We start from the raw sequence: 27,688 nt of genomic DNA on the forward strand, positions 1-27,688 counted from the left end.
GGGATACTGATAAAATGTACTTTATTGGATGTAGGTGGATTATGAGTTCAACCCATCAACTGGAACATGGGGAATCTTACCTCGCTATGGTGGAGAGCATCATATGTCCAATCTGTCCATGCTGCTACAGTGGTCTCCATATGCAACACAAGAGGAATTGCTGAGCCAAGTAAGTAGTGTTAAGTGGCTACTCTATATTCCTATTCCAGTTTGATCCATTATTGTCAAGGCAAAGGTTACCGAAGGTGGATGGCAGACACCTAGGTTACACCTACTATGCCATAACGAAAGGAATAAGGTTTTAATGTAATACTACCCATTTAGTTTACAAGTATCACTGCAATATAGCCAATTTATAACACTTATTTGGTGTATGTTAGGCTATTTTTATTTGTATTGCATTGTTAGGTTGGGATTCTAGATGAAACGTGAGGTTTTGAATATCATACTCAAGGTTTTCGGTATTGGTATCTGGGGACATGACACCACTTAGCAAGATGAGATGATTTGTGGGGCAACATGATATGCTTAGCACCAAGGTTTAAAATCTCACGAGTTGAATCATGGTCTGAAATGACCTTGGCGATATGAAACATGGTCCGAAACGAGATTCAGTTTACTGATTGAATCTCCAAGAAATCTATCTGAGATCTTGACGGAATGCGGTGAAATTTCAAAAATTTCAAAGGGTTGTATAATATAAATTATAATTTGTAATTTTTAAATTATAACTGAGATTTGACAACTTCTTAGTATTTATTCTTGTATTTTAATGGAAAGTTTTAAGGTTTTTTTGTATATTCATGTTTAGATTTGTGAAAATACATGATTCAGTTTCATCCACAATCCACATATAGCTGGGCATGTGCGAATCAAGAATACCAGTTTGTGTTAGGTTTTAGTAAAAAATAATGTTGCCATTTATTGGCCTCAAATCTGTACACAAAAAATAAAATCCAAACGCTGCCTAAAACCCACCAAAACACTCAATCAAGACATGGTACAATATTGTACCATGCTTTGCCGAGATTTCAGTGAAATCTCAGTATTTGTTGTCGAGACGAGATGAGATTTTGAACAATGCTTGGTACATAGCATCTAGAGTATTAACTCTCGAGTTGTAACTTGTAACTTCGGTGATTGTATTATCATTTGAACTTTGTAATTTGATCTATGAACATGTGTAATATATTATATTTTTTGAACTTTTGAGCATTAATGTGAGAGTATGTGATGTGTACAATAGGCCATTTTGAGTTTTCACTTCAATATAGCAGTTCCCAACTTGGGGTTCAAGGTGGAACTCACATTTACACTATTTTTTTCATACGATCTGAGGCCACTTAATAGTCTGGGCAGCAAGTTTAGCCCCAAATGGCCCTAATACCTCTCGAGTTGGAGCCTTGAGTTCAAAGAAGAAGAAAAAAATCCTACCCATTTGTTGGCATCTCATGCTGCAATACTTTTCCCCCATGGGTCCTGTACCATGATGCTTGATGAGTCACTTGATTTTGCTTCTTCTATCTTAGCACCCATACACAAAAGCATCCTTATGCCTAAGACTTTTCTAGATTTTACATAAAAAGAGAGATACCCATGTGGTTAATTGTTAACACTTCTGGATTTTGTGAGCAGTTTAATGACATGGGACATCATGGAACAAAAGTTGTCATATACAATCTATGGTACAATGATGACGGAGATATGGAGCTTGATTTTGATTCTGATCCTGAGGTTAAACTCCATGCCCTATTTGTGCAATTTTATTCTGAAATAGCTTTTGCATGTCCCTGTTCACAGTTGAGGTGAATCTTGAATCAGATGTTAGGTTGACCATGTGTGCTTTTCACCTTCTTTTTGGTTATGCTTTACAGCTGCACCCATTGTTAATCCTATTGATTGTTGCAGGATATTCTAATTAGGGGTGGTCAGAGAAAAGTTCGGTCAGCTGGTCGTCAGCTTACAGCAATAGGTGAACAACACATTGCCAACCGATTCCATTATTCTCTTCGTGTAAGTTTCATGCTGCTCTGGAATTTATATGCCAGAGATCATCGAGGAAAAAAGTAGTTGAAGGGAACTAAAAAAGGAAAAAAAAAAAAAACCAGAAGATGGCCGTTCCTGCTTAATTCTGATCTTATTCAAACTTCACAGGTATATTCATCTTTCTTGTACCTGCGGATACCAGAGAGTTTCAGAATTATACTGCGTGGTCGAGTTGTTATGCATTACATTATCGCTAATGATCTGAAATTTCCCGAGTGCATCCTCTACAGACCTCAAGTTGGTGGAAATATGGAGGTTTGTATTGTACTGCATTGTACTTGATTTGTCACTCTGTTACTTGCTATAGCTGAGCAAGATGTTAAAGCTTATTGTTCAAATCTTATGTTGATGTAGTCTTAATTAATCCAGTGTAACTGCCTTTTTATACTTTGAAAATCTGGGAATATATATGCTTTGATCATTCTTTTGATCCATGCCTTAATCCCTAATTCCCTACATGGGTTTTAACTGTAATGGTCAATAGTGTGAGAACTAGAAAAACATGTTTCAGTACAAGGTAGTCCAGAATATGATGATGCATATGATTATCTACCGTACTTGAAGTCTTGAACTGAGAGCCAATATCTTAATTTTAGGTAGCTGTTCGGTCATGAAATGTGCATTGCATCTGTTGCATGTGGGGCCACTCACTGCAAAACCAAGTATTTTCTAATGGATCCAGCATTTCTAATCAGCATGTGGACGGACTTTCTGTATATGGCTTCATATTGACATTTTGTTTTGTATGAGATTGAGATTTTGTAGTTGAATTCTCTTTTTGTTGCATGTGAGTTCTAGTCTCAGTGTGTCTTCATATGCACACATTCATTGTACTCTATTATCCTGGATGTCTTCTGTTACTGCTATTCCTGATGTGTCGCCTGCTGTTTGACGGTTCAGACTCCAATCCTTACGACAATAGGGTTCCTAAAAGATGCTCCAGCTGTACATATCCATGGGTTCAATGTCTACCACAAGAACCGTCTTATATTGGTAATGTTTTTTCCTCTCTATATAAGACTTAGAATTTCACAGAAAAAAGTTTACTGCTCTATTTATTTATTATTACTTAATAATTAAAACTGTTATGAAAAGCTTTGTATATTATATGAGAATTCGTATTTACCATGGTTGAGAAGATTTTTCTTTTGTTTTATTTGTCAGATTTAGGTAGCCATTTACATGACTTGGCAAGAGCATTAGCCAAAATGGCTGCTTTTGTTGGCATGGAAATTGATCTGTTGGTATCTTGAATCACATAGGTGTTTTGTACAAGGTTTTGATAAAGTTTAATGAAATCCACTGATATTTACAACGTCATTGGAGTTTTTCACCCGGGATGAGAGATTGGTTCGTGATGAGCCTTAGGAAGAGGAGATCAGTGACTTTATACACAGATGATAGATTGGAAACAGTACTTCACAATTAGATATGTAGTGGGAGGTTTTAAAGTACATGAGGGAGCACCTTTACAAAGAGCAACTGGCATCTGGAGGAGGATCTGTAGTATCAGCATGTGGATCAGGGAGGACCTGTTTAGGGGCACTAGAGTGGGCTACAGGGGAGGTCTCCGTCTATATACCAGCACAGGACAAAGCTTTACTTAAATAGAAGGAAGCGGGGAAACAGGAGGGGCTGTAAGCTTGGTTGGCAAGATATACCTTGGAGAACTCTTCTAAAGTAGAGTAATATGGTATCCTCAAAATGTATAACGTCAGCACTAACAATTGATGATTGGAGATAGGATCAAGAGATCAATATCTTCTCTTTGTAAGAATACCCAAGAAAAATATGTGTTGTAGCACGAGGGGAAAGTTTTTCAATTCCAGGTTGCAAAACATGGACAAAACACACCCAAAAATGCATGATGATAGAGTAAACAACATAGCGTTAAGTTAAAGTATATCCAGTGGGACTTTGTCGTTGAGCACTGAAGAAGGAATATGGTTAATTAGAGAAGATGAAATAAGGATTGCACCTCACAGGAAATGTTTTGAAAGTTTCATTTGGAACATAATAGAATGAGCTATGTCCAAAAGGTGACGGTTCTTGCACTTGGTTATCCCATTTTATTGGGGGATATGAGAGCAACTTATTTCATGTATTATTCCCTTGGAGGAGCAAAAATCTGAAGTTTCTCTTTGAACATATTCAAGAGCATTGTTAAAGAGAAGGATTTTAATAAAAGCAATCAAATTGGTTTTTTTTTCATTATTAATATTCTAAAATACATGGACAAATTGAGATTGATCCCTTAACATAGAAACCCAAGTTAGCCTAGAATGGTCATAGACAAAGCTCACAACAACAACAACAACAATGACAATCTTTTACCAACTGTGATCAGCTTTATTGGATCCTTGCGTTCCAATGAGGTCTAAGCTATGCATTTCCTGTCTCACTACTTCTCTTAAGGTTATCTTAGGTCTGCCCCTAGTTTCTTAATACCTTCGATGTGAATTAAATCGCTTCTCCTTACAAGGGCATTTAAAGGCGTCGTTGAACATGGTTGTGCCACCTCAATCGACTTTCTCATAGCTACCCCTAGACTAGATCTAATATGATCGTTCATTATCGTATCCTTCCTAGTTTTGCCACTCATTCATCTTAGCATCTTCATTTCTGCTACATTGAGTTTATCTATATAATCCTCTTAGTATCCCAACACTCCACACCATGCATCATGGCTGGTCATAAGATGGTCTTACAAAATTTTCCTGAGCTTTAAAGGAATATGTCGATCATGCAAGAACCCAGATGCTCCTCTCCACTTCATCCACCAAGTTGTGAGTTATCAAAATTACCCCTGTAGTATGACTCAGTATTACAATAGTACCACTAGGTAAAAATGGGATCATTAGTTGGTTGTGGTGATCCAACCTAGTAATAAATGCTATGATGAAATTTAGATGTGGCAAAGTTGAACGCAAGATTCCAAATTTTCTTGGATTGAAGTGTCAAGAGAATACAGCAGTGCTTCTGAGCTTGTGAAACATAAGCCCCCAATAGAGTGGAATAGTGGACAGGACATCTATTTAGTTGATGCCAAGTAGTTTGGTATGGCGTAGAATTGAGTTAAAGGAGTATGTGTATGTAATTGAGTTTTTCTAACTAGACTGTAGATCAGCATTTTTGTTTGATGCAAGTACTGAATCTTTATGGCTTGTCATGGCAGAGGAAGTATATTATGTCTTAGTTTTACTTGCTGTTTGTTCTAAACTCATATTGACGTTGCCTCATTCCTAACCATTTCTTTCCTCAACTCTTTCTTCACAGCCATTTTGGAATGTTGTTAATCAGACCAATAGTAGAGGCAGAGGTGTTGTTGGTGAGTAGCTTTTTTTCACGCATGAAGTTTGAGAGTCATGAATGTCTGATTGCATTTACATTCATTTTGAGATGCAAGTGAATGATTTATTAGCATTCTCATAGGCGTCTTGGAGGCAAATTTTATTGAACCTACCCATAATAAACAAGATTTTGAGAAGACTTCTCTTTTTCAAAAGCTCGAGTCCCGCTTAAAGCAAATGACTCTTGAATATTGGTAAGCTTTTTTTATTTTTTTTAATCATCTGAAATCATATTAAATTTTTTTTTGGTTTAATCATGTTAGGAGCAAATTTTTTTCTCTCACATTTGCTAATTGCATAAAATGTTCATTCCTCCGATATATTAAGGGTTAAGAGGAAATCAAGGTAGCCTCGCAGTATTCTGGTTTTCTCTTTCTATTCATTCACTAATTATGCACAACCTCAATCGCTTATAATTAAGTAGTTTTTCACTCAATTATTCTTAGTTAATGCACTTATGAATTTTGGCAGGAATATTCATTGTGGATTGATTGGATATGTTCAAAATAAATCTCATTTGCCAGTGATACCCCAGGGCTCACCTCAATCGAGGACACATGGTCTTCAAAATGTTGTTACAAATCATGGTACCCCTGTTATTGATAGTTCAAGAGTAGCTTCTGAAGGTGAAGCCCCTCAAGGTACAGCCGGAAGTCCAAGTCTTATTTCAGTGGAAAAATATGGATACAATCAGTTGGAAACTCTCAGATTAGCCTTCAAAATGGCAACTGCTCAAATAATTCTCTTAGCTTTAATAATCTTTTTCCTAATTTTGTTTATTTTTTATTTTATTGGTATACCTTCCTCCTTTTCCCCTCAGCATGCAATGACGATGTTGTATTGGACATTTACCAACTATAATAATATGACCATATGATATGTAAACAGCTTTACCCATAAAAAGGAAGAATCATGATAATATGGTTGAACAACAGAGGACGAAAGTAGCAGCAAGATCAAGAGAAGATCTAATTGATGCCATGCAGAATACAGCAACACAGGTTTGAGTTAGTTGACTCTACAATCTGTTATTTCACTTTTATCAGTAATAAGAATGCCATTTTAATATCTTAAGTTGATGCCATCATATGAGATCCTGATAACTATAGTTTTTGCACCTATGATAATCTCTTTTTATTGGCTAGGATATTCTAAATATGTTTGAAATGAGGAATCCTCATTTCCAAGGGATTCTTTCATTGCTGAACAAATATGTAAATTGGCAATATTGAGCATTTTTTGTGGTTGTCTTTTCTATCCAAATGTAGCAAAATGGTGAGACATTGTGGGCATATTATTTATTCGGTGGAAGAACTGTCCTAAGACAACCACTCAGCCTATTCCAACTATTTGGGGTGGACTGCATGAACCCTTACTCCAGTCAGCTTCTTTTGAGGTTAATACTAGATAAAGGGCCTAAGTTGTGCATGTCTTTCCTCACGACTTCTCATAGACTCATTTTAGGGCTGCCTTGGCTCCTTTAACTCCTTCAGTCTTACCCAAAACACTTCTCCATGCTGGTGCATCCAAAGGCCTCTGTTCAACATTGCATGCCACCCCAATTGACTTTCTTGTAGCTTATCATGCATCAGAGGCTTTGGTGCTACTCTTTAATCAAATATAATATTATTATTCCTTACTTTACCTTTGGTAGTCTTGCTACACATCCATCTCAACATCCCCGTCTCAACTAGACAAAGTTTGTCTATATGTTGGTTTTAACTATCCATCATTCCACAACATACATCATATCTGGTCATATAACTGTTTTATAAAAATTTTCCTTTAAGCTTTAAAGGAATATGTTGATTTAAAAAACACTATGGATGTACTGCCACTCGCTCCATCCTATTAATTCTTTGTGAAGTATCACCTTCCATATCCTCTTTTTCTTATTTATGATTGGGCTTAAGTATCTAAAGTAATCACTTTGCCTAATCTCCCTCTATCAATTTTCACTATCTGATATCTTTCTTAGTACTTACGCTTCTTATACTTCATCTTCAATATATGTACCTTAAATTATTCAATTCCAAGGTTTATCTCAAAAAACTACTTTATGGTACTAACCATAATGTTGTCTCATTAATGATCCACCAATACAATATCATCAGAAAAAATAAATAAATAAATAAATACAACCAAAGTATCTCATCTTGGATGTCTCTGGGTAATTCGTCCATGATAAGTGCAAACAAATAAGGACTAAGCTGATCCTTGATGTAACCTAGTTGTTATTGGGAATTTACTACCTTGACCTCCAATAGTTCTTATGTTAATCACCATACCATCATACATAACTTTCATTAAAAACAGTCATACCTAGTGCACATGGATCCCATGTTTAGTAGGCTCTAGGTGTCCCCACATATTTAATTGTAACACTACACTTCTCTAGTACTTCAGAGCCACACTAGAAAAAAAAAGATGGAAATGAAACACTATAGTGTAGGATAAGGTTACAACTTCTTTATCAATTTCTTTATCTCCTAAACCCCAAAATATGGTACGAAATTTCATTTCGTTTTTGAAATTTCTCCAGAATTATGCCGAATATGGTATAGGTTTGTATTGTGTTTCAATGCCATGTTTTAGTGGGTTATAGGTTTTTTTGGTCTGGTTTTTGGTGTGTAGCCTAATTTGAGGCCAATAAACACAATGGAAGTATTATTTTTGCCTAAGACCTAACCCAAAATGGTGTTCTTGATCCGCACATGCTAGACTATATGCGGGCAAAATTGGAAATCTAAAACATGCATTTTTACAAATGTAAATATGGATATTGTGCAAGATAACACTATATTTTTTATTAAAATGTTACAAAAAAATACAAGAACAAATAGAACTCAATAGATATGAGTAGGAGTGTAGAATTCAGTACCCGGTTAAAAGTTACCATGAATGATGTATAACATTAAATGAATGAATTACAATGAATAAAATACATCATACAAGATATCAGAAGTCCACAATAACAAATATGCACAATGAATGAGACCTAATCTAATCTAATCAAATTTACTATATCAAGCTGGATCCATCCCTTGAGTCATGGAGGAGTACTCTGAATGCTAGACATAAGCATGCATTGACATGGTACGGATAAAGTTATCCATGTAGTTTGTCACTACCCTTCTATAGGTAGCATCATCAACATAAAGTAGATATCCTACCCTAGGGAATGTATTGCACTGCCATGAACTTAACACAGTCATGGAACTGGCATAATTGGGTGTGCTGGTCTGGCTGATATTAAAAAATGGAGTCCATAAATGATGCACCTAATCCATCCCCATACTCATGCAGACGTGCTACTGGAATCAGCAGAGGAACCACCGTGTGCTCCACCATATCCATATCCATAGTCATAAGCCCTGTACGGTATAGGCCCTTGGAATTTCAAATTTTCACCCAACTTTTCAGCAAAATTTCACTGAAATTGCAGATTTCAATTTCAACATGCATTTCGTTTTGGCCAGCTTGAAAATTTTGAAATCTAGTGAAATTTTGCCAAATTTTGCAAAAATTTAGTGCTATGCCCCAAAACACTAAATCTCATGTTCTCTGTTATCTTTTGAAGTTAGTTACATATGAATTCTGGATCAGATTAGGATTGCAGAAAATTCAGAACTGCATGTACTTGTTATTGGAGGAAATGGCAAACAAAAAAAAATTGCAATAAGAGTGATGCCCAGGCTTCACACTGCAAGGGTGATAGGAAGGATCAAAACACCAGCCAACCTTGATCAACCACAAGGTTCCTTGATTTAAGTTTAACACAAGTGATTTCTCCATGGAAGGAGGAGAAAACAAAGATAAAGCTTTTCATTAATGAAATATTCAGGTACATTGTTGGCCTCTCTTAAAAACTTTTTTATAAACTCAAAATTTAATTCCTACTGCCTTGATCTAACATAAGATTCCTTCATCGAACAAAAATGGTTTCTTCATGCAAGGAAGAGAAACAATGAAAACTTTTCAAACGGGTGAACTCCCGTGTGTAATTCATAGAGGACTAAAAATTGACTACTGAAGGAAAGGTCTGACCCAACTCTTAACTAATTAGGAAACCTAAACTGGTCAGGAAACTGAAATGATGATGGAATGGACGTTGACTGAACTAATCCGATAGGCCTAGACTGTACTTGTGTTTTAGACCCAAAACAATTAAGAAAACATGGGATCTGAGGGCCAGCACTTAAATAATCCAATTCAATGCTCATTTCCAATAAGATGAACCCTATTTAGGTGATGACTTGCATCAGTTTGTTAGGGTTGGCTTGATGCTCAATTCTTCATAAAATGCTGGGCTTGGTTGAGGAAACCCTGAAGCTTCATACTAGTTAAATAAATTTGATGAGTCCTTGCATGCTTGGCAATTAGGCTTAGCTGAAGGTTGTTTGATAGGGTCAAGAGTTTTGTATTGGTGAAACCCACTCCAGTCCTTGCCTGTTAACATCTTGAATTCTGAGCCCTTAATCTGCTAACCATGGTCTTTATTTAGAATCGCATTAGCCATTGCTTCTTATTGTCTCCTTTCTAGCTATCTCGCTGAAAATGCTTTAGTTCTGTATCTGCATTCTTGTACACTTAGCCAAGATAGCCATATGGCCTACATCTGGAAAAAAAAAATTATTGAATTATTTTTGGAATTTCTTAAATTTCGCCTTTTCTTTTTTCATCCTAGCAGAGGTTGAGTTCTCATCTTTGACAAAGCATTCTTTTTTGGTGACTTCCCTTCTTAGCAGCCTGAAAATTATATAGAGAATCAGGAGCAAGATCAAGAGTCCATTGTTCTGTTACAAGAAAACAAGAAGCTCCGGGCACAGTAAGTGTGAAATACATCTCCTTGGTTTTTAAATGCATGCTTTTAAGTTTCTATTCAGCACATAGGCTGTATCACTCTAGGTAGTAGTAGATAATAGGCCTGAATTAAGATCCTAATAACACTATCCTTGCTGGGTATGCAGTCAAGGAGTAACAAGTTACAGCTAACTGATTTCTTTGGTTTTGTTGTCAACCAATTAGTTACATATTTGTTCAAACCAAACTCCAGGATAGGGCATTTGAAAGTGCATATTGTCCTAATTAATATCAATTGAATATGGGATTAAATAGATTGGAAGTTTCGCCCTTCACTTTTTGAAGCTGCCTGACAACTGATTTGCAAACTTAGACATTAATTTACAAGGAACCAAAGATAACTCTGATAATTAACTTTTACTTTTGTGCGCTTTGCTTTTTCAGGTGCTCAGAATATGAGAAACGGTCAGAACAACTTTATCTCAAGGTACTTAGCACATTAATATTACTTCTTTTACATCTGATGAAACAGTGGTGCTGAGTAGTTTTTTGTAACTTTGAAAATTTACAATCATAGAAAAGATGTTTGCAATATCGCTTGGGACAAGGTTTCTCTGTGGGGCAAGTGTAGGACCCAATGGGAACGTGCACAACCACATCAACAAGGCAGTTGTCTCTGTTGGTGCATGGTGCACCCTCTTCCACGGAGAACTTTATTTTGGTTTACTTCAAACAAATTAATTTTCAAAAACAGTTGCAGTAAATCTATAGAGATGAATATTTTCATGCTGATCCATCTCAACATGTTTACTTGGTAAAATTTTGGTGGCATCTTCTACTTTCTTGTACGTAGAATAAGAAAGTAGAAGCTAAGTTGCTTTAAAAATGATTGTGTAGGTATTATAGGTTATTTTTGTATTTTGAGCACTTAGTTGCTGAGGGTCGTTTATTTTCATTTATCTGCTAGGTGCAACAACTCAAAAGTGACCTAGAAGAGGCCCAACGGGAGTACAAAAGGCTTTCTGGCTGAATCACAAGCAATGGATTCAGTAAAGGTGGAGGACAATAGGTGCAATGGTGGATTCCCCCTCCCACTCCAAACGTGCTAATTCATTTTATTTTTTATTGATGGGTTTTATGTATTTTGAGCACTTTGTTGTGGGGGGTCATTATTTTCGTTTCTCTTCATAGGCACATCAGCTCAAAAGTGAGCTAGAAGAAGTTCCAAGTAATGTCGCAAGCCTTTTGGCCAAATCACAAGGGAAGAATCTAGTAAATGTGGAGAACCAGGTGAAAAATGGTGAATTATCCCCTCTCATGTTCGCCATTCCGTCTTTCTTTTTAAATCATTTGTTAGTTGAAATGAGTTTTCTGTAAGAATGCCAATGTATCAGAAATTAGGGTGTTGTTGCACTTGTGGAGGGGTAGGGGATCACAGAGTCAAGTTTTTCCAGTAATATGTTGTACAAAATGTAGAAACAAATTGTTGTTGCCATTGATCTGAAAATGGAATTATCTTAGCACTCTTTCAGGGTAAATTGATAGCCTCAGATCTTTCTTCCCACCTCTTAATCTGTTCTTTTTTTCAGGCATGTCAACATATTGCTTGAAGTTTTTTTATATTCTTGCCCTCTAAGCATTTGTGGGGATCATACTGTGACTCAGTTGCAACCACAGTTTGAAGGAGGGTATCCATCCGATGCCGTAATACCAGATCAGTGATTTTGATACAAACAGATAAGATGATAAACTGGGGTATGACATTGGTACTCTCAGATGGAAGAGAACATTTGATACAAAGGATATGTATTGAATGTGGTTCGGTTTTAGAATTGGCTGATACTCTCTCTGGGAATCTGATACTGTGCAGTTCAAACTCTGTTGCCACTGGACATGTTGGACTTAAGAGTATTCGAATTGAGTTTCATCACTCCTTTTTGGAAGGGTTAGCAAGAGAAACCAGCACCCCTGGTCGGCCTCATGTATATGGTCAGAAGATTATATTGTGGTTGGAGATCAACTTGTTAGTGCTTTGAAATTCCAGGGATCTGCTGAGAAGTTGAAAGTTGTTAGGATGTTGGCATGCATGTCACTTACTTCGAGTTCGAGGGAAATTGAAAAGGTGGAAAGATTGTATCTTCTCTTTTATCTAGCTCACATTATTTATCCATCCGGTGGATATGTAAGAAAGGTCCTCATTACAATTATACAGGAATCAGATCTGAGTAACAGGTGTTTAATTTTCTTTTGGTAAATCAGCATCTACTGGGAAGAGCATGAATTTCACAAGAAATCCTGGTCCGGGCTCTCCTTGATAGGAAATCTGCGACATGATTCTGGTCCCTAGAGATTACGTTAAAATTTGAACTTATAAATTCCTCTTTCACAGATCTAATTACAGGTGTTTGTTCTGTCTGTAAGGTAATACTGGTGTTTTTCCGGAGATTTTGGATGTGGCATTCTAGGTTTTGAAATGCAAAAGAAATCTAGACGAACCATACTAGGTCCGAGCTGGGTTGGATTTTTGCAATCCCAAATCCAATCCTATATAATATAATCTAAGTCTATCCCTGCCCTGAGCTGGGTTGGATTTTTGCAATCCCAAACCCAACCCTATATAATATAATCTAAGTCTATCCCTGCCCTGATCCTACTTCAGGCCAATGATTATTGTCCATAACTCTAAGTCCTAGAGGGTCAAGTTAAGTCCATTTCTGCCCTGATTGGCATGTCCCTATTGGCCTTGTCTCTGGCCCTAGCCTTGATTGGACCTATACTTAACCCTCGCCCTGATTGACCTGATACTTGGCTCTGGCCTTGATCTATTGAAATCAAGCATCATAAACAAAATTAAGGCTAGGGTCAAGGCTAAAAATTGGCTCTGGCCTTGATCTATTGAAATCAAGCATCATAAACAAAATTAAGGCTAGGGTCAAGGCTAAAAATCCGGCTATAAAGGTGTGAAATCATGGATCAGATGGTCATTCCTGTTGATGCACAAAGAATGAATTTCGCCCCCCAAACAGGGCCTAACCGAGAGTTAAATGGTGCCGAAAACGAAATGTCGCCGGAAAATCGGATTTTGCGAACCAAACAAAATTGCCGGATAGGCTTGCCGATCGTTGAAGGATATACACAGGTGGGCTGTTTTTGCTGGATCGTTGAAAGAGATGAAGAAGAAGAAAGAAAGAAATAAAAAAAGAAAAAAAAACACAGTGGACAGACTTGCGCGCGACCATCAAAGGGCCAAAATTTTTAGCGCGAACCATCCATTAGGTTGCAGCGGCGTCGACAAGAAGCTGAACCAAAACCTGACTGAAGCGTTGAACAGTCTATTATTAAATAAAACACGTTGAAGAGTTTTGTTTATAAAAGGGGAAAAGATGCTGTTGCTTTATTCCAAAAAGGTGCCTTGACAATCATGGATCAGATGGTCAGTTTCCTGTTGATGCAAGTTTGCCTGAAAACCAAAATGGGGATGGGGTGGATGGGGCCATTTATTGGTTGTATCAGCTGATACATCATTATTACTGGTTCCTGATTCTAAGTAACTTTTAGGAGAAAGATTACATCAGAGAGTTAAAGAAAACCAAGGCATTCAATTATTATCAGAGTTCGATATGATTACCAATGCCTAAGCCCCCATTTTTCTGGTAATATACCAGTATCTAAGACCTTACTTGCACGCTTAATTTCAATTATAATTTGTTGGATTCAATTTGCAATCGAAGTGTATTACGCTGGAATAGAAGGGTTTGGTCTCAATCTCGTTAGAAATCTATCAATTCCCTTAATCAGAAGCCTAATTTTATCTAAAAATTGCCACCTGTAGACCAATGAAACTTCTGGGTAAGATCAAGGTCAAGTCCAGGGAGGTTGAGTGGTCAACTCGCACCTTCCAGGGATCCTCTTAACAACCTATATAATTAAATTCTTGATACACTACTAATCACCATTATTAACCAAAAACCTAACTCTGTGTTTGTAAGTGTAAAAAATTTATCATTCGGGTTGAAAAAGCTTCTCTCCATGTGGGTGGCGGATCCAAATCCAACCTTCCTAGCCAGTGGTCGAACTCCGACCACTGGCTCTCACATTCTATTGGTTGATACAACACTCTCTCGTCTGGGTGCCTCATAAAATCGATGTCAATGGGTGAAGAGATACTCGATCTTTTTGTTTCTCATCATCATTTCTAATTCGTATGATAATAATTAGAAAGACCCACCAAATGGCTTGTTTGTGCACTCAAGGTAGGACCACAAATCGTGAAATATATCTCAGATGTAAGTGCCCCTATCCCCCTTCAAATTTGGCCCATTATTGATGATATTAGATATATATCATCAACGTTGTTGGGTTTTACCGACACCCTTGCCCTGAAGCCCTCGGCGGTTTCGTGCCCAATCGAATGGCTCTGTTCCTCTAGGTGGTTATTAAAGCTATGCTTGGCCTCTCCTCTTGCACGCAATGAATAAACTACTTGATTACCCAAAAAAAAAAAAAATGGGGGACCACAAATCAAAAAGGCATTGATTCATAAATCATAAGGCCGAAACTGGTTTTTATACATAAATCTACACTAGAAGGCACAGTTAGCCGATCTTAGCTATTCTGCAGAAGAAACAATTCTTATGTTAGCATCAGTCCAAGTCATATCAACATGTAAAAGCCGAGTTCATTTTTTTCACCCCTGATCTGCTATCTTCAACAACCTCAACTACAAGTAACACGTGGATCTGACGGTGAAATCCACTTGATTGTATTTGACTTTACAATTGGATGCTTTGCATGCTTTCTTGAGAAGTTCTTATCATCCTTAATCGGCAACAAATTGAGTACCTTTGGCTTTTAAATGAAATCAGGAACTATTTTTCTATTTCTGTGCACACGTTTTGATCTATTATTGATCTTTGTTGGTTAAAGTCAATAGTTTTTTCCCAGCACGACATGATTTATACCCATCACTTTGTCGGCTGCAACTATGATTATTGGCGACTGTCTATATTCTCAGTGCACTTTGAGTAACAAAAATGCAGATGTGGTGGTACCCCATTTTCTATGAAGATCCCATAGGACCATTCGAACATGACATGTTCTTGAATTCTTGTACCCATTTAGTTTGGTTGTTGGACATTTTTTGGTGGTGATTCAAAAGGAGAAATTAGTGAAACCTAGGGTCTGGGTTTTTACAAGAAGTACCCCTTGATTGTTTCCCATATCTGCAATCCCTCTTGTCTTAAGAGTGGGATGAGGATATGAGCTTAGCAGGTTTGTACTTCTGGTGATTAGCTTTCCGTAGTATTGTAGTAGAAGACACTACATATATCGGGTGTTATTCAGCAAGGTGAAATGTGTGGGAGGGTTTTTGTAATTTCTTCATCAATGTTGTTTAGCTATGAATGTAGCCCATCTTGGGTTAACTACATAATCCTTGTAATGGAAGACAACCAATTCCAATTTCAGCCACAAATCCTTTATTCAAAGTAATGAACTTACGTACAATTTGTAGGTAGATTGCCACCTCAGTTTTGCTTCCTTGATCTTCTACCAAGTGTATGAAAAAATGTGTATGAGAACAAGAAATCATACAAACATTAACAAAAATCAGAAGAAAGAAATTAGAAGTCAAGGAACTCCCCTAATCTGCTGTGATCTCCATTGCTCCCATTTTCATTTTGAGTTGGAAAATACACGTATTAGTTGGATATTGTTTCTCTTGTGAATGAACCCGAGACATGGAGTTCACTTTCCAGTAATCTCCATTTCGCTTCATGTCATCTCCATATACCCATTGGTCCTCTTCTTTCGAATGCTCGAATCCAGCATTATCTGAATTAGAAACCGAGACTTTTGTCCAGTTTAACCAGATCCTTAGCATGGTATACAGCATTATCAAGCATATCACTGTGGAAGTAAAGACAATGGCTACTACAATGCCAATAACTGAGGTATTTGATAGCCTCTTTTTCCCAGAGCTCGGTGATTCTGAACATGAAACCAGTGGCAGGCCACAGAGGTTTTCATTACCCAAGAAGGAACTGACAGGGAATCCTGATAAAGTTGAAGGAAGCTGACCGTGGAGAAAATTTCTTGATAAATTTAGCATTTGGAGACTGCTTAGTTTGCCTATTGCTGAAGGCACTTCTCCTTGGAGTTGATTGAAAGAGAGGTCTAGTCTCTCTAACATTACCAGGTTTCCCAGAGCTGAAGGGATGTCTCCTGATAAGTGATTTCTACTGAGGTCCAATATCTCTTGTAGCTCAGTAAGCTTTCCTAACTCAGATGGTATGGTGCCCGTCAAGAAATTCTCAGACAGCCTCAATGCATAAAGACTCGTACACTGCTGAATTGTGGAAGGAATTGGACCACTCAAATTGTTGCTTTGAAGATTAAGGACATTCAGACTTGTAAGGTTTCCAATGTCTGGTGGGATCTTGCCTGAGAGATTGTTACCACAGATAGAAAGCTTCAGTAGTTTTGAGCATTTTCCAACCTCTGTAGGTATATCCCCATTGAAGCTATTGGATGACAGATCAAGCTCTCCGAGAGCTTGCAAGTTTCCTAACCATGAAGGGATTGTGCCTGTCAACTGATTATCATTGAGAATGAGATGTTCCAATTGCTCACAGTTGGATAGTTCAAGTGGCAATTTTCCTGTGAGGTTGTTTGACGATAAATCAAGAAAGGTGAGCTCTGTAAGTTGCCCAAGTTCAGGAGGGATGCCTCCAATTAGGTGGTTTTGTCCAAGCCGGAGACGGAATATTTCTCTTGACTCAGAAAGTCTAGAAGGAATAGGTCCTGAGAAGCTGTTATTGGTTAAATCTAATATGATCAGGCTTCTAGAACCAGAGAGGGGGTGTATGCTCCCACTAAACTTGTTGTTAGAAAAATTAATAATGGTGAGATTTTTCATAAGGAAGAGAGAATCAGGAAGAGGACCTTCAAGGGAGTTGTTGTACAAACTGAAGATTCTGAGCTGTGTAAGAAATTTGAAAGTTGGAGGCAGTGACCCGGTGAGTCTATTATCAGCCATGGCCATTGTCTGAAGCTTCCTGCAGTAGCCCAAGCTTGGTGGCATGGGGCCTGACAAGTCATTCTGCCTCAGTTGAAGGAAAACAAGATTCTGAAGCTTCCCGATTGTTGCTGGTATAGACCCCGTGAAATCATTTCCAAAGAAATCAATCTCTTTCAAACTTGAGCAGTTCATTAGCTCTCTTGGTATACTCCCTGACAAACTGTTTTCATAGAGATACAGAACAGTTAGTCTCTGTAGTTTTCCAATTTCTCTTGGAATTCTTCCTGTGAGACTGTTGTGGAACAGAAATACAGTTTCTAAGTAACTCAAATTTCCAATCTGACATGGTATTGCTCCGGTAAAGCTGTTGTTGTTGAGTTTAAGATCTGTGAGATTCTGGAGACCGTCTATGCTGGAAGGGATCTCTCCTTTGAGGCCATTGTCTGAAAGGTCCAATTGTTTAAGTGAATAACAGTCAAGAAGCTCCAATGGAATTGTGCCAGAGAGGTGATTTTGATTGAGAAATAACTGCTGTAGATTGGAATTACTGATGCAGATGTTGCTTGGGATCCCACCTGCAAAAGAATTCTCAGATAGAACCAGAGATTCTAGATTCCTCAGTTGGCTGTTGAGGATATTGATTGCTCCTGAGAAGTTGTTTTTTGACAAGTCTAGGATCTCCAGCTGACTCAACTGATTTATCTCCGAGGGAATTTCGCCATTCAACCTGTTCCCAAGCAAATTCAAGTACTTCAAGTTGAAAAGATTACCCAACTCAATTGGAATGGTACCAGAAAGGCTGTTGTTTGCCAGGTTTAGAATCTCTAGAGCCTTAAGCTTGCTCGTTGAAACAGGGATTTCTCCTTTAAGCATATTATTTGCTACTGAGAAGACTTGAAGCTCTGTGCAGCCACCAATCTCTTCAGGTATGAAGCCACTGAGACTGTTCTGCTGCAAATTTAGAGAATTCAGATGCCTCAAATAACCAATTTCTACTGGAATGCTTCCACTTATTTGTGAAGAAGCAAGACCCAGCACCCTCAAATCACTCAGGTTTCCTAGGTGAGGGGTAATTTCACCAGTCAACAGGTTATCTCCCAATCTAAGAACTTGCAGTTTCTTCAAGAAACCAATCTCTTCAGGAATCTTGCCACCAAGAAAATTTGAATACAGATGTAGTTCCTTGAGATTTTGAAGCTGTCCAAGCTCAGGAGGAATTGAACCATTGAGGAAATTCGAGGAAAGATCAAGAACTTGAAGAGAAGTAAGATGCGAGAAGTCAGGTGAGATCAAACCATATAATCCTGCTCCAGAGAGATGCAGACCCACAACATTTGTGAGATCATCTGAACATTGCAGGCCTGTCCAGCTGCAGATACCATTTCCTGGAGACCAATTTCCAAGAACTCCTTGAGGATCAATCAACTGCAATTTAATTCTCAGAAACCAGTAGCTGTCCGCTGGCGCAATTCCCCGAGTAACAGTAAGAAAAGCACCAAATACGGATAAAAACAGCATCGAATGACACATTTGAATCCTACCCATTGCAGAACTTATATTCAAGTTCACAATATGCAGGTGGTGGAATGCTAAAACTGGGAAACTTACAGCACCTCCACGAAGGGAATTCAGTTTACGTAGAAAACTGAGAGCATGAACAACAGGAGCTTTGCTAATGAAATGAACACGAAAGACAGGAAACAAAAAGAAGCAATATGAAATTAAGGAAAAGATTCGAAGGCAATGCAAATTTTAAACTTAGTGGGGTGATGAAATCTTATAGTCTAAATAGTTCTTTTCATAAGTAGACTTTTCTTATCAGTTTGTAAAGAGACAGAAAACTACAGAGAAAAGTTTTGACTTTAACAAAGATTCTGCTAAACTCTCTTAACTCTTGTAATTTCAAATTTTAGTTTAGAAACTATTTATCAAGTGTAGGTGGCTTTTGGAGAAGGGATAAGATAAAGAAGTTTATAAAAGTTTATGTGCTCAGTATTGCAGGAAAAAACAGAACTAAAAGCAGACGAAACCCACTCGTTTTCCAGCTGAAAATCATGAAAAGTGGGCCTTAATCTAAAGCTTTAATCCGTCTTGTTCTTGTTTTACATTGATGAAAATCTCTGCCTATGTTAGTCTATAGGGTGTCCTCTTCCATCATATCATTTTTCCTCATTTTTGTGAGCTTTCTCTATGGTGAGGCAAATTCATGTGGGCTAAGCTGGAATTTGACTTTAAAGAGATGGAATCAATGGATTCAACATTTTTCAACTGAATGGGTACAGAACCATTATCAGCTAGAGTAAATGCATGTATATATATCATGATATTTGGGACATACCTTTCACATTGGGTTAGTGTGCATTGCACCCTTATTTGGTCCCCTAAGTTTAACTAAGTTTATGGAGTAGTTGTTACATATGAAAGATTCCAGTTTATGATGAAACACCAAACAAACGAAGACAAATTGGTTCACTTCATCAAAGTATTCTTTCTGATTCCGTAATTGATTTTCCTAGCCTTCTTTTTGTGCCTTTATATCTTTAACATTCCTTGTTTTATCAGGCTTGCTTGGATTGGCCGTTTGAAGGTATATGCACAATGGATGTCCCTATCAGAAACCCATAAGAAGAAACAAAGCCTACTTAACGCCTGGAATAATATTAGTTAGAACTTACTCACTTAGAACCTATTCTGAGTTTTGCTTGCCGTGTCTCTCTCATGGTTTGAGGTATCAGAATTGGATTGGTTGATTCTGTATGGATGCCAAATCAATGATAAAGAAACAAAGGAGGGCAAAATAGTAAAATAATCAAATCAGAATCTTACGGTTAAAAATCGATTTGGCCAATCCCATATCAATGTTGACGAAGATTAATACTGATATCAACACCAAAACTAACATCCTCTGCTGTGCACGACATTGCAATTATATGCTAAATAAGTGGCTGAGAAAACTTGAGGATTTTTTTGAATTCAAAATTAAATATTTAATCACAGCCTTCTATTTAGTATATAAGTACATTGCTGTGCACAACAGATGATTTTTTTCCTAAGATATGTGTATCTTGTGCTATCATAAGATGAGATTACCAAGTACCAACGCTATAGGCATGGACAAAATGCCACCTGCTCCAAAATTTTGTAAGAGTATTGAATGTTTCTTTAATTTGTAATATAACATCACAAGAGAGAAATGGTAAGAAAGAGAAGCAAAATGCCAAAGGAGAAGGTTCATAATTGGGGAATTTCGTATAAATGTAATACATATTGTTAAATAGTATAGCGTATCTGTAAAGAGAAAAATAAAATTAGTTTTCTGAACAACTATTGTCTTCTTCTATTCTTCTTCATTGTTGTAGTTTTTTTTTTAAGATCTAAGTTGACATTCTATGCAAGTGTAAGTGTTTACCTACAAGTTGAGATAGAAAATATTATACAACAGAGATGAGCCATAGTGAACCGGAATTAACCTTGGTTGATTCGAAGCCCCAGTTGAACGACCCATCCGATCTGTTCCAGTTCTTGAATCTATGGTTCAACCTCCTGGTTGGTTAACAGAGTGTAGCTAATGTGATCATAGAATATAATCTTTAAGAGTAATTTAGGCAGTTCAGCCGGTTGTGATAAAATCTTGCTGGGTTTAGCTGAAATCATGCGTAGACCCGGTTGTCTATCGACCGAACCTGGTCTGATACTGATTGGTCTATCAAACCGGTAGTTGGTTACAGGTTATGAATTTCTTGTCCCTACTAATCATCGATGACTTAATAAGATAATGTTGACTTAATTATCTCAATCTGTTATAAAAAAATAATGGGGCCTTATCATTTATTGATTAAGGAGATAGTAGTTGACTTTAGTTGGATACCTTCCATGTTCATACAATTTAGCTTTTGGTAACCAACTCTTTCTGTACTGTTCTGTATGGCATTGGCCACATGACCACAGAGGGAATAATGGTGGTTAATATGGAAAAGGAAAAGGTGCTGGAGATGCTAGCAACTCCCTCTCTTCCCTCTTTGAAATAATGTCTTTTCCAATTAACTGTGGATAGAAAACAAATAGTTTGGAAAGCAGGGAAGGTATATTTTAATAATGAAAGTTGATAGGTGAAAGTAAAATTACACCTGATTCAAGTTTATCATGAGAGAGACGCTTATGAAGTTCAGAATTAGGCAACTTTCAGTACTGACACAGCATTGGCTCATTTAATCATTTGGCTCGTTAAAGAGTTAACATAGTCAATGGCCATCTTAAGAGAGATTCTGTAACTGAAACAGACCCACAACCTCTGAAGTCATACTCTGCTTGTACCCTCAATTGCTTCACTGCAGATGCTGAGTTTACATAATGAAATCTAGTCTAACCATATAAGTCACAAACTAAACTAGAACTGAAATAGAAACCCACTTCAGAAGTGCAACCATACTGCTGGTCTGAAGCATTGGAGCAGAGATAACCAGTTCATTGACTAGTAAATTAGATGGTTAAACCATGTTACCCCTGCTCAGAAGCAACAGCCCATGATGGCCTTGAGTGCAGCAAAATCCACCCCCAAACAAGCACATTCAAATTAATGGTATTCCAGATTTTCCTTTTTGGTAGAATTAATGGTATTCCAGATTGAGTAGGAGGAAAAGCTACTTCAGTGAAATAAGGCAGAGTATGGTTTGACAAATTTATAAGAAAATCACTCACCACTAGAGTAACAAGAAAGTAATAACTGGGTAACGCAAATTGTTTCTTACATCACGTCTAAAGACACTGGGAACTCTGGTAACACCTCTCTAGTTGGCCTCATATTTATAGTGTTAGTTTAGCTCTTAACTATCCACACACGCCCCCCCCCCCCCCCCCCCCCCACAAAAAAAAAAAACACTCAGGAGAACAATCTCTCTGCCAACCTTAAAGTTTCTGCATTGAAGCCCCTAAATGGGTGCTGCACACCCACAAGTTAAAGCTCCTCGAAATATTATATTGAAACAGATTCCAGTGTATCAAGTCTCAAATACAACCTCACAAAATCAATGCAGAAATCTAGGGGGCAAGAGCCTGATATTTCAGTTTTTGTTAAACTATTATTTGCAATGTAACTCATCTTCCTTCTATCTGAGAATCTGATGATCCAGAAAGGCTTGAAGTAGATAGTGTGGATAGCAAATGGGAGCCTTCACCTTCTTCATTTGTTTCCATTGCTGAAACATCCAAAAATGGTGGGCTGGTTGGGTAAAGCTCCAATTGATCCCTACTGCTTCTCAGCAATTCCACAACCTTCACCATCGTCGGACGATAACCTGGTGTGGCTTGTGTACACAATAGTCCCACAAGCACCACATGAAGGATCTCATCTTTTACTCTGTCCTCATAGAAACATCTGTCTATAATTTTGAGAAGTGTGTTGTCCTTGTAATTGGTCCATATCTGAAAATGAAGTACATAAGAAAGAATTTAAGCACCATAACACCTGTAAGCTAGGGAGCAGTAACAGTCAAGGTTTTCTTGGGAGTAAATAGTTAATATGAACCAGATCTTCTATAGTACCCAATTTGAATTTTCCTAGAATGCACATTGAGTTCACCATACTTAATGCGAGAAAAATTAGAAATGAGAAAAGCTTCATATGAGTAACCTGTTAAATTTGTAGGTACACAACTCTGGTATGACATATACAGGCATCGTTCTAAATAGAATACGAGACAAGTGAAACAATTTTCATTTAGTATCAATAACGACGTAGCCTTATCCCAACTTAATGGTTCGGATGCATGGATCCTAGAAGAGAAATCATATTACATAGAAAGTAAAGATGCAGGAGCATACAACATCAACCCTGCCAAGCCACATTCTGCTTCTTAACTGCCCAACACACTGCTTCAACATCAATGACATCGTAGTCCAATTAAATGGAGTTGACCACATGGGTCTTTGCTCTCCAGTCAACTCTAATTGGGGGTTATACCAAGGAGAAGGCCTCTTACACTTCTTCTCAAATGGCAATGTTGGCAAGCCAAGAAAAGGGGGGGAAATTACAAAAGTTTGAATTTGACAGGAGAGACAGAAATAGAAGAAAGACACATAAATTAACTGATTTTGTCATAAAAGCTGTCTCATTTGTTCTTTTCTTGGCTACCAAATATATGCTTACTATCCATGTCCAAAATCCAACTGGCATAGAACCATCTAATATGTCTTGCATCAATCATAAGTGCTCCCCCCCCCCCCCCCCCCCCAAAAAAAAAAGCCACCCAACAAGAACCCCATAAGAAACTGCAAACTAAAGAGATCTTAATTTGTGTAAACTTCCAAATGACTCACAATAAGAAAAAGTCCATAATGGAGTTAGATAATGTGATTATGAAACAATTCCATACCCTTGCTAAAAATGAATTCCCCGCCTGGGATCCCACGCAACTGCTGCACCTTCTTCCAGTCACTATTTCAAGAATCAAAACTCCAAAGCTGTAAATGTCGGCCTTCTCGGTCAGGTGGCCATGCACAACGTACTCAGGAGCCATATATCCCCTGCAATCACTTTCTACTCTCAATACAAAGATCACATAAGTAAATGAAGAATTGAAAATATACCAAATTAGATTAGGATTGTTACTTTAAAATTTGAAATCTAAGGACTGTTTTGATGCAGGTTAAGAAGCACAATTATATGTTCTCAAAAAAAATGCATTCAATCTCAGGTAACAAAGACTAATTGACCAATACATTGATATCTTACAGAGTTCCTGCTACTCCAGTGCTAAGATGGGTTAGATCCTCTCCAAACAATCTTGCAAGGCCAAAATCTGTTATCTTGGGCTTGAATTTATCATCTAGAAGAATATTACTTGCTTTGATATCCCTATGGATGATTCGGATTTCAGACTCCTCATGGAGATAAGAGAGGCCCTCTGCCACTCCTTGAATAATATCTAATCTCTTTTCCCAGTCCAGAACTTTTGCTCGATTTGTGTCTGTGTCATTGAAATCAGATTAAGAATCAAACAATGTAGATAAAATCTAAACCACTAAAAATCAACAGCAACTAATCTCTTAGATCTACATATCCATGCTTATGTTCCACTAGTACCACCTTTCTACCTGCTAGTGATCCTTTAATTCCTTGTGAGAACTTTCTTCATTGACTTTGTGGATGAAATACCTCTATACATGCTAGCAGTTCTAGAAAATGAATCCGAAGTACAAGCAAAGTTTGATTGGCAAAACATACCAAATATAAACTCATCCAGGCTCTTGTTGAAGTAATACTCGTAAACAAGCAGGCTTTCAGGGCCATCAGCGCTGCAACCGAGCAATTTCACTAGATTTTTGTGGCGGAGGCGGTTGACCAGATCCACTTCATTTAAAAACTGACTAATCCATTGTCTTGTATTCAGAAACAACCTTTTTACAGCGACTTCTCTTCCATCAGGAAGAACCCCCTGCATCATATTAAAAAGCATGAAAAGAAAGAGCAATTATAAATGTGGTCAAAGTGTCAGACCTGGCAGATTAAGATTTCTTCATAGATTTGTTCGACCTTGTAAACTGTTCCATAGCTACCCTGGCCAAGCTTGTTGAATGGGTCAAAATTCCTTGTAGCCTTTCTCAATTCCTGGTATCTGAAATTCAGCTTGGACTGAGCAATGGCAGTGGAGACTCCTGATCCATAAACATCTACAAATAATACAACACATAAGAATCCCTTCCATGTGAAAATATTGGCTCCTTAGTTCAGATCAAATCTTTTCTCCTCTGCCACTTACCGTTAAGAGTGTTGGAACCTGAATTGCGCAAATATGCCTTGGCTTTCCAAATCCCAATCCCACTTAAGAGTAGAAAAACTCCAATAGTAGGACCAATGATAATCCATAAGGTCATATGGTTCCCTGGAAACAAACTTTATTTAAACTTAAACAAACAAAACTACAAATTTAGCAAAGCATAGAATTTTCTTTTCTGTAGAAGAGCTAAATGCATATATAAACAGATAAAGATAAGTAAGACATAACTCATTTATTGATTGTGATTCTTTTCTTTTCTTTTTCTTTTTTTCTCTTTTTTTCTTTTGGGAGAAATATAGATTGTGATTCTACCATTAATAAATTATGCAACTAATTTTGATGAAATCCTCGGATTAATTTTATGAGTTCTGACGGAAATAACACCTTTTATCATCATAATCTAAATTCAGTGAATATAAGGGATGCAGATAGATCACTGTAGGCTGTTCTTTCCTCCAACAGCAATGCCTTATTTTTATTCTTCAATTGGAATATGAAACTGACAGAAACAACCCAAACCAATTACACCAAGAAAACCTAGATTTTAAATAACAGAGTTGATAAATCAAGACTACAGGATAATGATCCCATTTTTCTCCTCGCCACTTCTTTTATGTGCATGTGCTCAAGCACGGGTTTTATGAGTCTCTCAAATTCTTGCAATAGTTTCGATGTTTGTCTTACTCTCAGATTTTTGGTGGTGTCCTAAACGAGAAATTTTGTGAGGTCAGTGATAGTAGCAGAGAGCTTGAATCAACTTGACTAGCAGGGTAGCCAAGTGAAAAGTGAGATTTGGGGATTTCAAGTAAGGGCTTTCTAAAGAGAGTTCTTGTGGCATCTTTTGGGTGTTGTTGAGAGATCTCCATCTTATTTTCTTCATTCATTTATTTAATCATTTTCATCTTCATTTTCATCTTCACCCTTGGATTTAGCACATCATATTGGTGCATGAACCATGCAAATCTCTGCATTATACTTGCTCTACTTTCGGTTTTCTAGGAAATTCTTGGTGTTTGAGTAGCACTTTGTTACTGCATGATTCTCTTTCCTTTTAATGTTAATATCCTATTGGTCATATTAAACGATAAACAAAAGCTGTCACAACAAACAAAGATCCAAGTATACCTGATGAACCTGAGGTGCTTGAATTTGAGTTCCAAAACATGCTAGTTGAATACCTCAGATAACAGCCAGCATTAAGTGACCGGCCTTCAGCACCTGGAGAACATGAAATGACCGAAGATGCAGCAGCTTTAAGGCAAGTATTGCATTTATCGTTTTCCAAATTCTCCCAGCATTGTGCAAGAGCAAAGACAGACAAATTAGAGCTTGAAATTGACCCAACTGCAAAGCCCTTGCTCTTAATAGCTTTTGTACTCACATTTCCAACTACATCTATGACAATTTGTCTAAACTTATCCGGAAGGGAACTGTTCTTACTGTAAGAGCATACTTGTGAGTCCTCTGAATCTATGGCATCATTGAAGAACGAAAAATTCTCATAACGACCAAAACATCCGTCCAGAAAAATTCTTCCTCCCGTCTTAGGATAACACTTGGGGAGAATGGATCGAATTTCTGAGAAGCATAGTTTGCAATCAGTTGAACCTAGGTCTTCATAACATTGGGCAAGCGCAAAAACAGCATTTGGGCCTTCTCCGTGGACGGTAGTCCCAAACCCATTTTTATCAACAAGAGAGCTTAGATTATCCATTGCAGGAACAAAGTAATCGGCAAGAACAGAACCTGAAGCGGCATAACTTGTGTTGCAGTGGTAGCTCGCAATACTTGTCCTAGGGTCCGCGAAAGAGATCCCCAGAAAGCTTACAAGGAAGACAACAAAAGCAAACTGGCTTTTTTCTGAAACGCCCATAGTTTGAAATACAGAAAATCTGTTCTAAAAAACTACCCAAGAAACCTGAATTTCAGAGCTCTTCTCTATAGATTTTGCAACTCGAAGCAAGTAAGAAATGAATCATTTCTCCTCATCTAGATACCAAGAGGTGAACAACAAGAATTCCCTTTCCATCCAGCAGAAGAACAGAGATGGGTTTTTCAGAATCAATATTTTCTCTGGAGTTCATCATGAACCCGAAGAAGCCCAGAAGAAAAGAGGGTTCGATCTGATCATCCAGTGTGAACAAGACTAGTTCATTTGCAATGGAGAACTAGCTTTCTAGAATGAAAAAAATCGTCTAGAATTTGTTAAAATAATCCAGCTTGACCTTGCAATATTTTAATCTACATCATTTCATCACCGAGGAAAAAATTGCCTCGTCTGTGTTTCCAAAGATGGATCACTGACTAATACTGCCCCATCTTTGAAATTTGGAGAGGGGCTTTTGAAAATTTGGGAAAAAACGTCATCAGCATTCAGCAACCGCTGAAGACCTCTACTGTGGGGTCCATGACTACCGACTTTTCAAAGACCCGGGAATTTTTTTCTTTTTTATTTTTTTCTTTTCTTTTCAAAAGTACTTTTTGTATATAGGAAAATTGGGGATGGGACATTACATATGCCGCCTTAAATGGTTGAACTTATGATTTCTCCACTGAGAAGTGAGGTTTTCAATCATTCTACTAATCCTCCATTGGTCCCGAGAATAAGTTAGCACTCTGCCAATGTCGGAGGGGTCTTAGTAGCGCACATTTTTACATCCTCAGAACCGGCGATTTTATGCATAAACACGATGCTA

The 27,688-nt window shown here is 37.6% G+C and overlaps 3 protein-coding genes across 3 annotated transcripts in view; 1 reads left to right on the forward strand and 2 right to left on the reverse strand.

The window, feature by feature from the left end:
- The window catches only part of LOC149007086 (protein MICRORCHIDIA 6-like), a 32,708-nt gene extending 19,766 nt beyond the window's left edge, over positions 1 to 12,942 (forward strand). The window contains 13 exon segments of the mRNA XM_089166681.1: positions 35 to 169; positions 1,636 to 1,734; positions 1,909 to 2,013; positions 2,155 to 2,301; positions 2,947 to 3,039; positions 5,323 to 5,374; positions 5,479 to 5,590; positions 5,868 to 6,037; positions 6,285 to 6,397; positions 10,142 to 10,224; positions 10,644 to 10,686; positions 11,167 to 11,220; positions 11,222 to 12,942. Coding sequence (XP_089022807.1) covers positions 35 to 169; positions 1,636 to 1,734; positions 1,909 to 2,013; positions 2,155 to 2,301; positions 2,947 to 3,039; positions 5,323 to 5,374; positions 5,479 to 5,590; positions 5,868 to 6,037; positions 6,285 to 6,397; positions 10,142 to 10,224; positions 10,644 to 10,686; positions 11,167 to 11,220; positions 11,222 to 11,308 — 1,293 coding nt within the window. The 3' untranslated portion in view covers positions 11,309 to 12,942.
- A 2,729-nt stretch (positions 12,943 to 15,671) lies between these two features.
- LOC149007087 (uncharacterized) lies at positions 15,672 to 18,907 on the reverse strand. Its single transcript, XM_089165903.1, has one exon. It carries the CDS (start codon positions 18,760 to 18,762, stop codon positions 15,841 to 15,843), a length of 2,922 nt encoding a protein of 973 aa, XP_089022029.1. The 5' UTR covers positions 18,763 to 18,907; the 3' UTR covers positions 15,672 to 15,840.
- A 3,194-nt stretch (positions 18,908 to 22,101) lies between these two features.
- Positions 22,102 to 27,300, reverse strand: LOC149007088 (cysteine-rich receptor-like protein kinase 2). Its single transcript, XM_089167358.1, has 7 exons — positions 26,118 to 27,300; positions 24,975 to 25,097; positions 24,749 to 24,885; positions 24,440 to 24,650; positions 23,948 to 24,182; positions 23,589 to 23,739; positions 22,102 to 22,638 (listed from the first exon to the last, which is right to left on the reverse strand). Exons 1-7 carry the CDS (start codon positions 26,863 to 26,865, stop codon positions 22,312 to 22,314), a joined length of 1,932 nt encoding a protein of 643 aa, XP_089023484.1. The 5' UTR covers positions 26,866 to 27,300; the 3' UTR covers positions 22,102 to 22,311.
- Between the last annotated feature and the right edge of the window lie 388 nt (positions 27,301 to 27,688).

This window comes from Hakea prostrata, chromosome 8 (assembly GCF_041222555.1).
Source record: "Hakea prostrata isolate BN-2017 chromosome 8, UWA_Hpros_2, whole genome shotgun sequence".
Lineage (NCBI taxonomy): Eukaryota > Viridiplantae > Streptophyta > Magnoliopsida > Proteales > Proteaceae > Hakea > Hakea prostrata.

Excerpts from the sequence above, each read along its gene's own strand:
- LOC149007087 (XM_089165903.1), bottom strand. The coding sequence starts at position 18,762 with ATGGGTAGGATTCAAATGTGTCATTCGATGCTGTTTTTATCCGTATTT.
- LOC149007088 (XM_089167358.1), bottom strand. The coding sequence starts at position 26,865 with ATGGGCGTTTCAGAAAAAAGCCAGTTTGCTTTTGTTGTCTTCCTTGTA. Across the intron at positions 24,886-24,974 it reads AGGTTCCAACACTCTTAACG|ATGTTTATGGATCAGGAGTC; the intron begins GTAAGTGGCAGA and ends TATTATTTGTAG. Across the intron at positions 22,639-23,588 it reads GGAATTCATTTTTAGCAAGG|ATATGGACCAATTACAAGGA; the intron begins GTATGGAATTGT and ends CTTCATTTTCAG.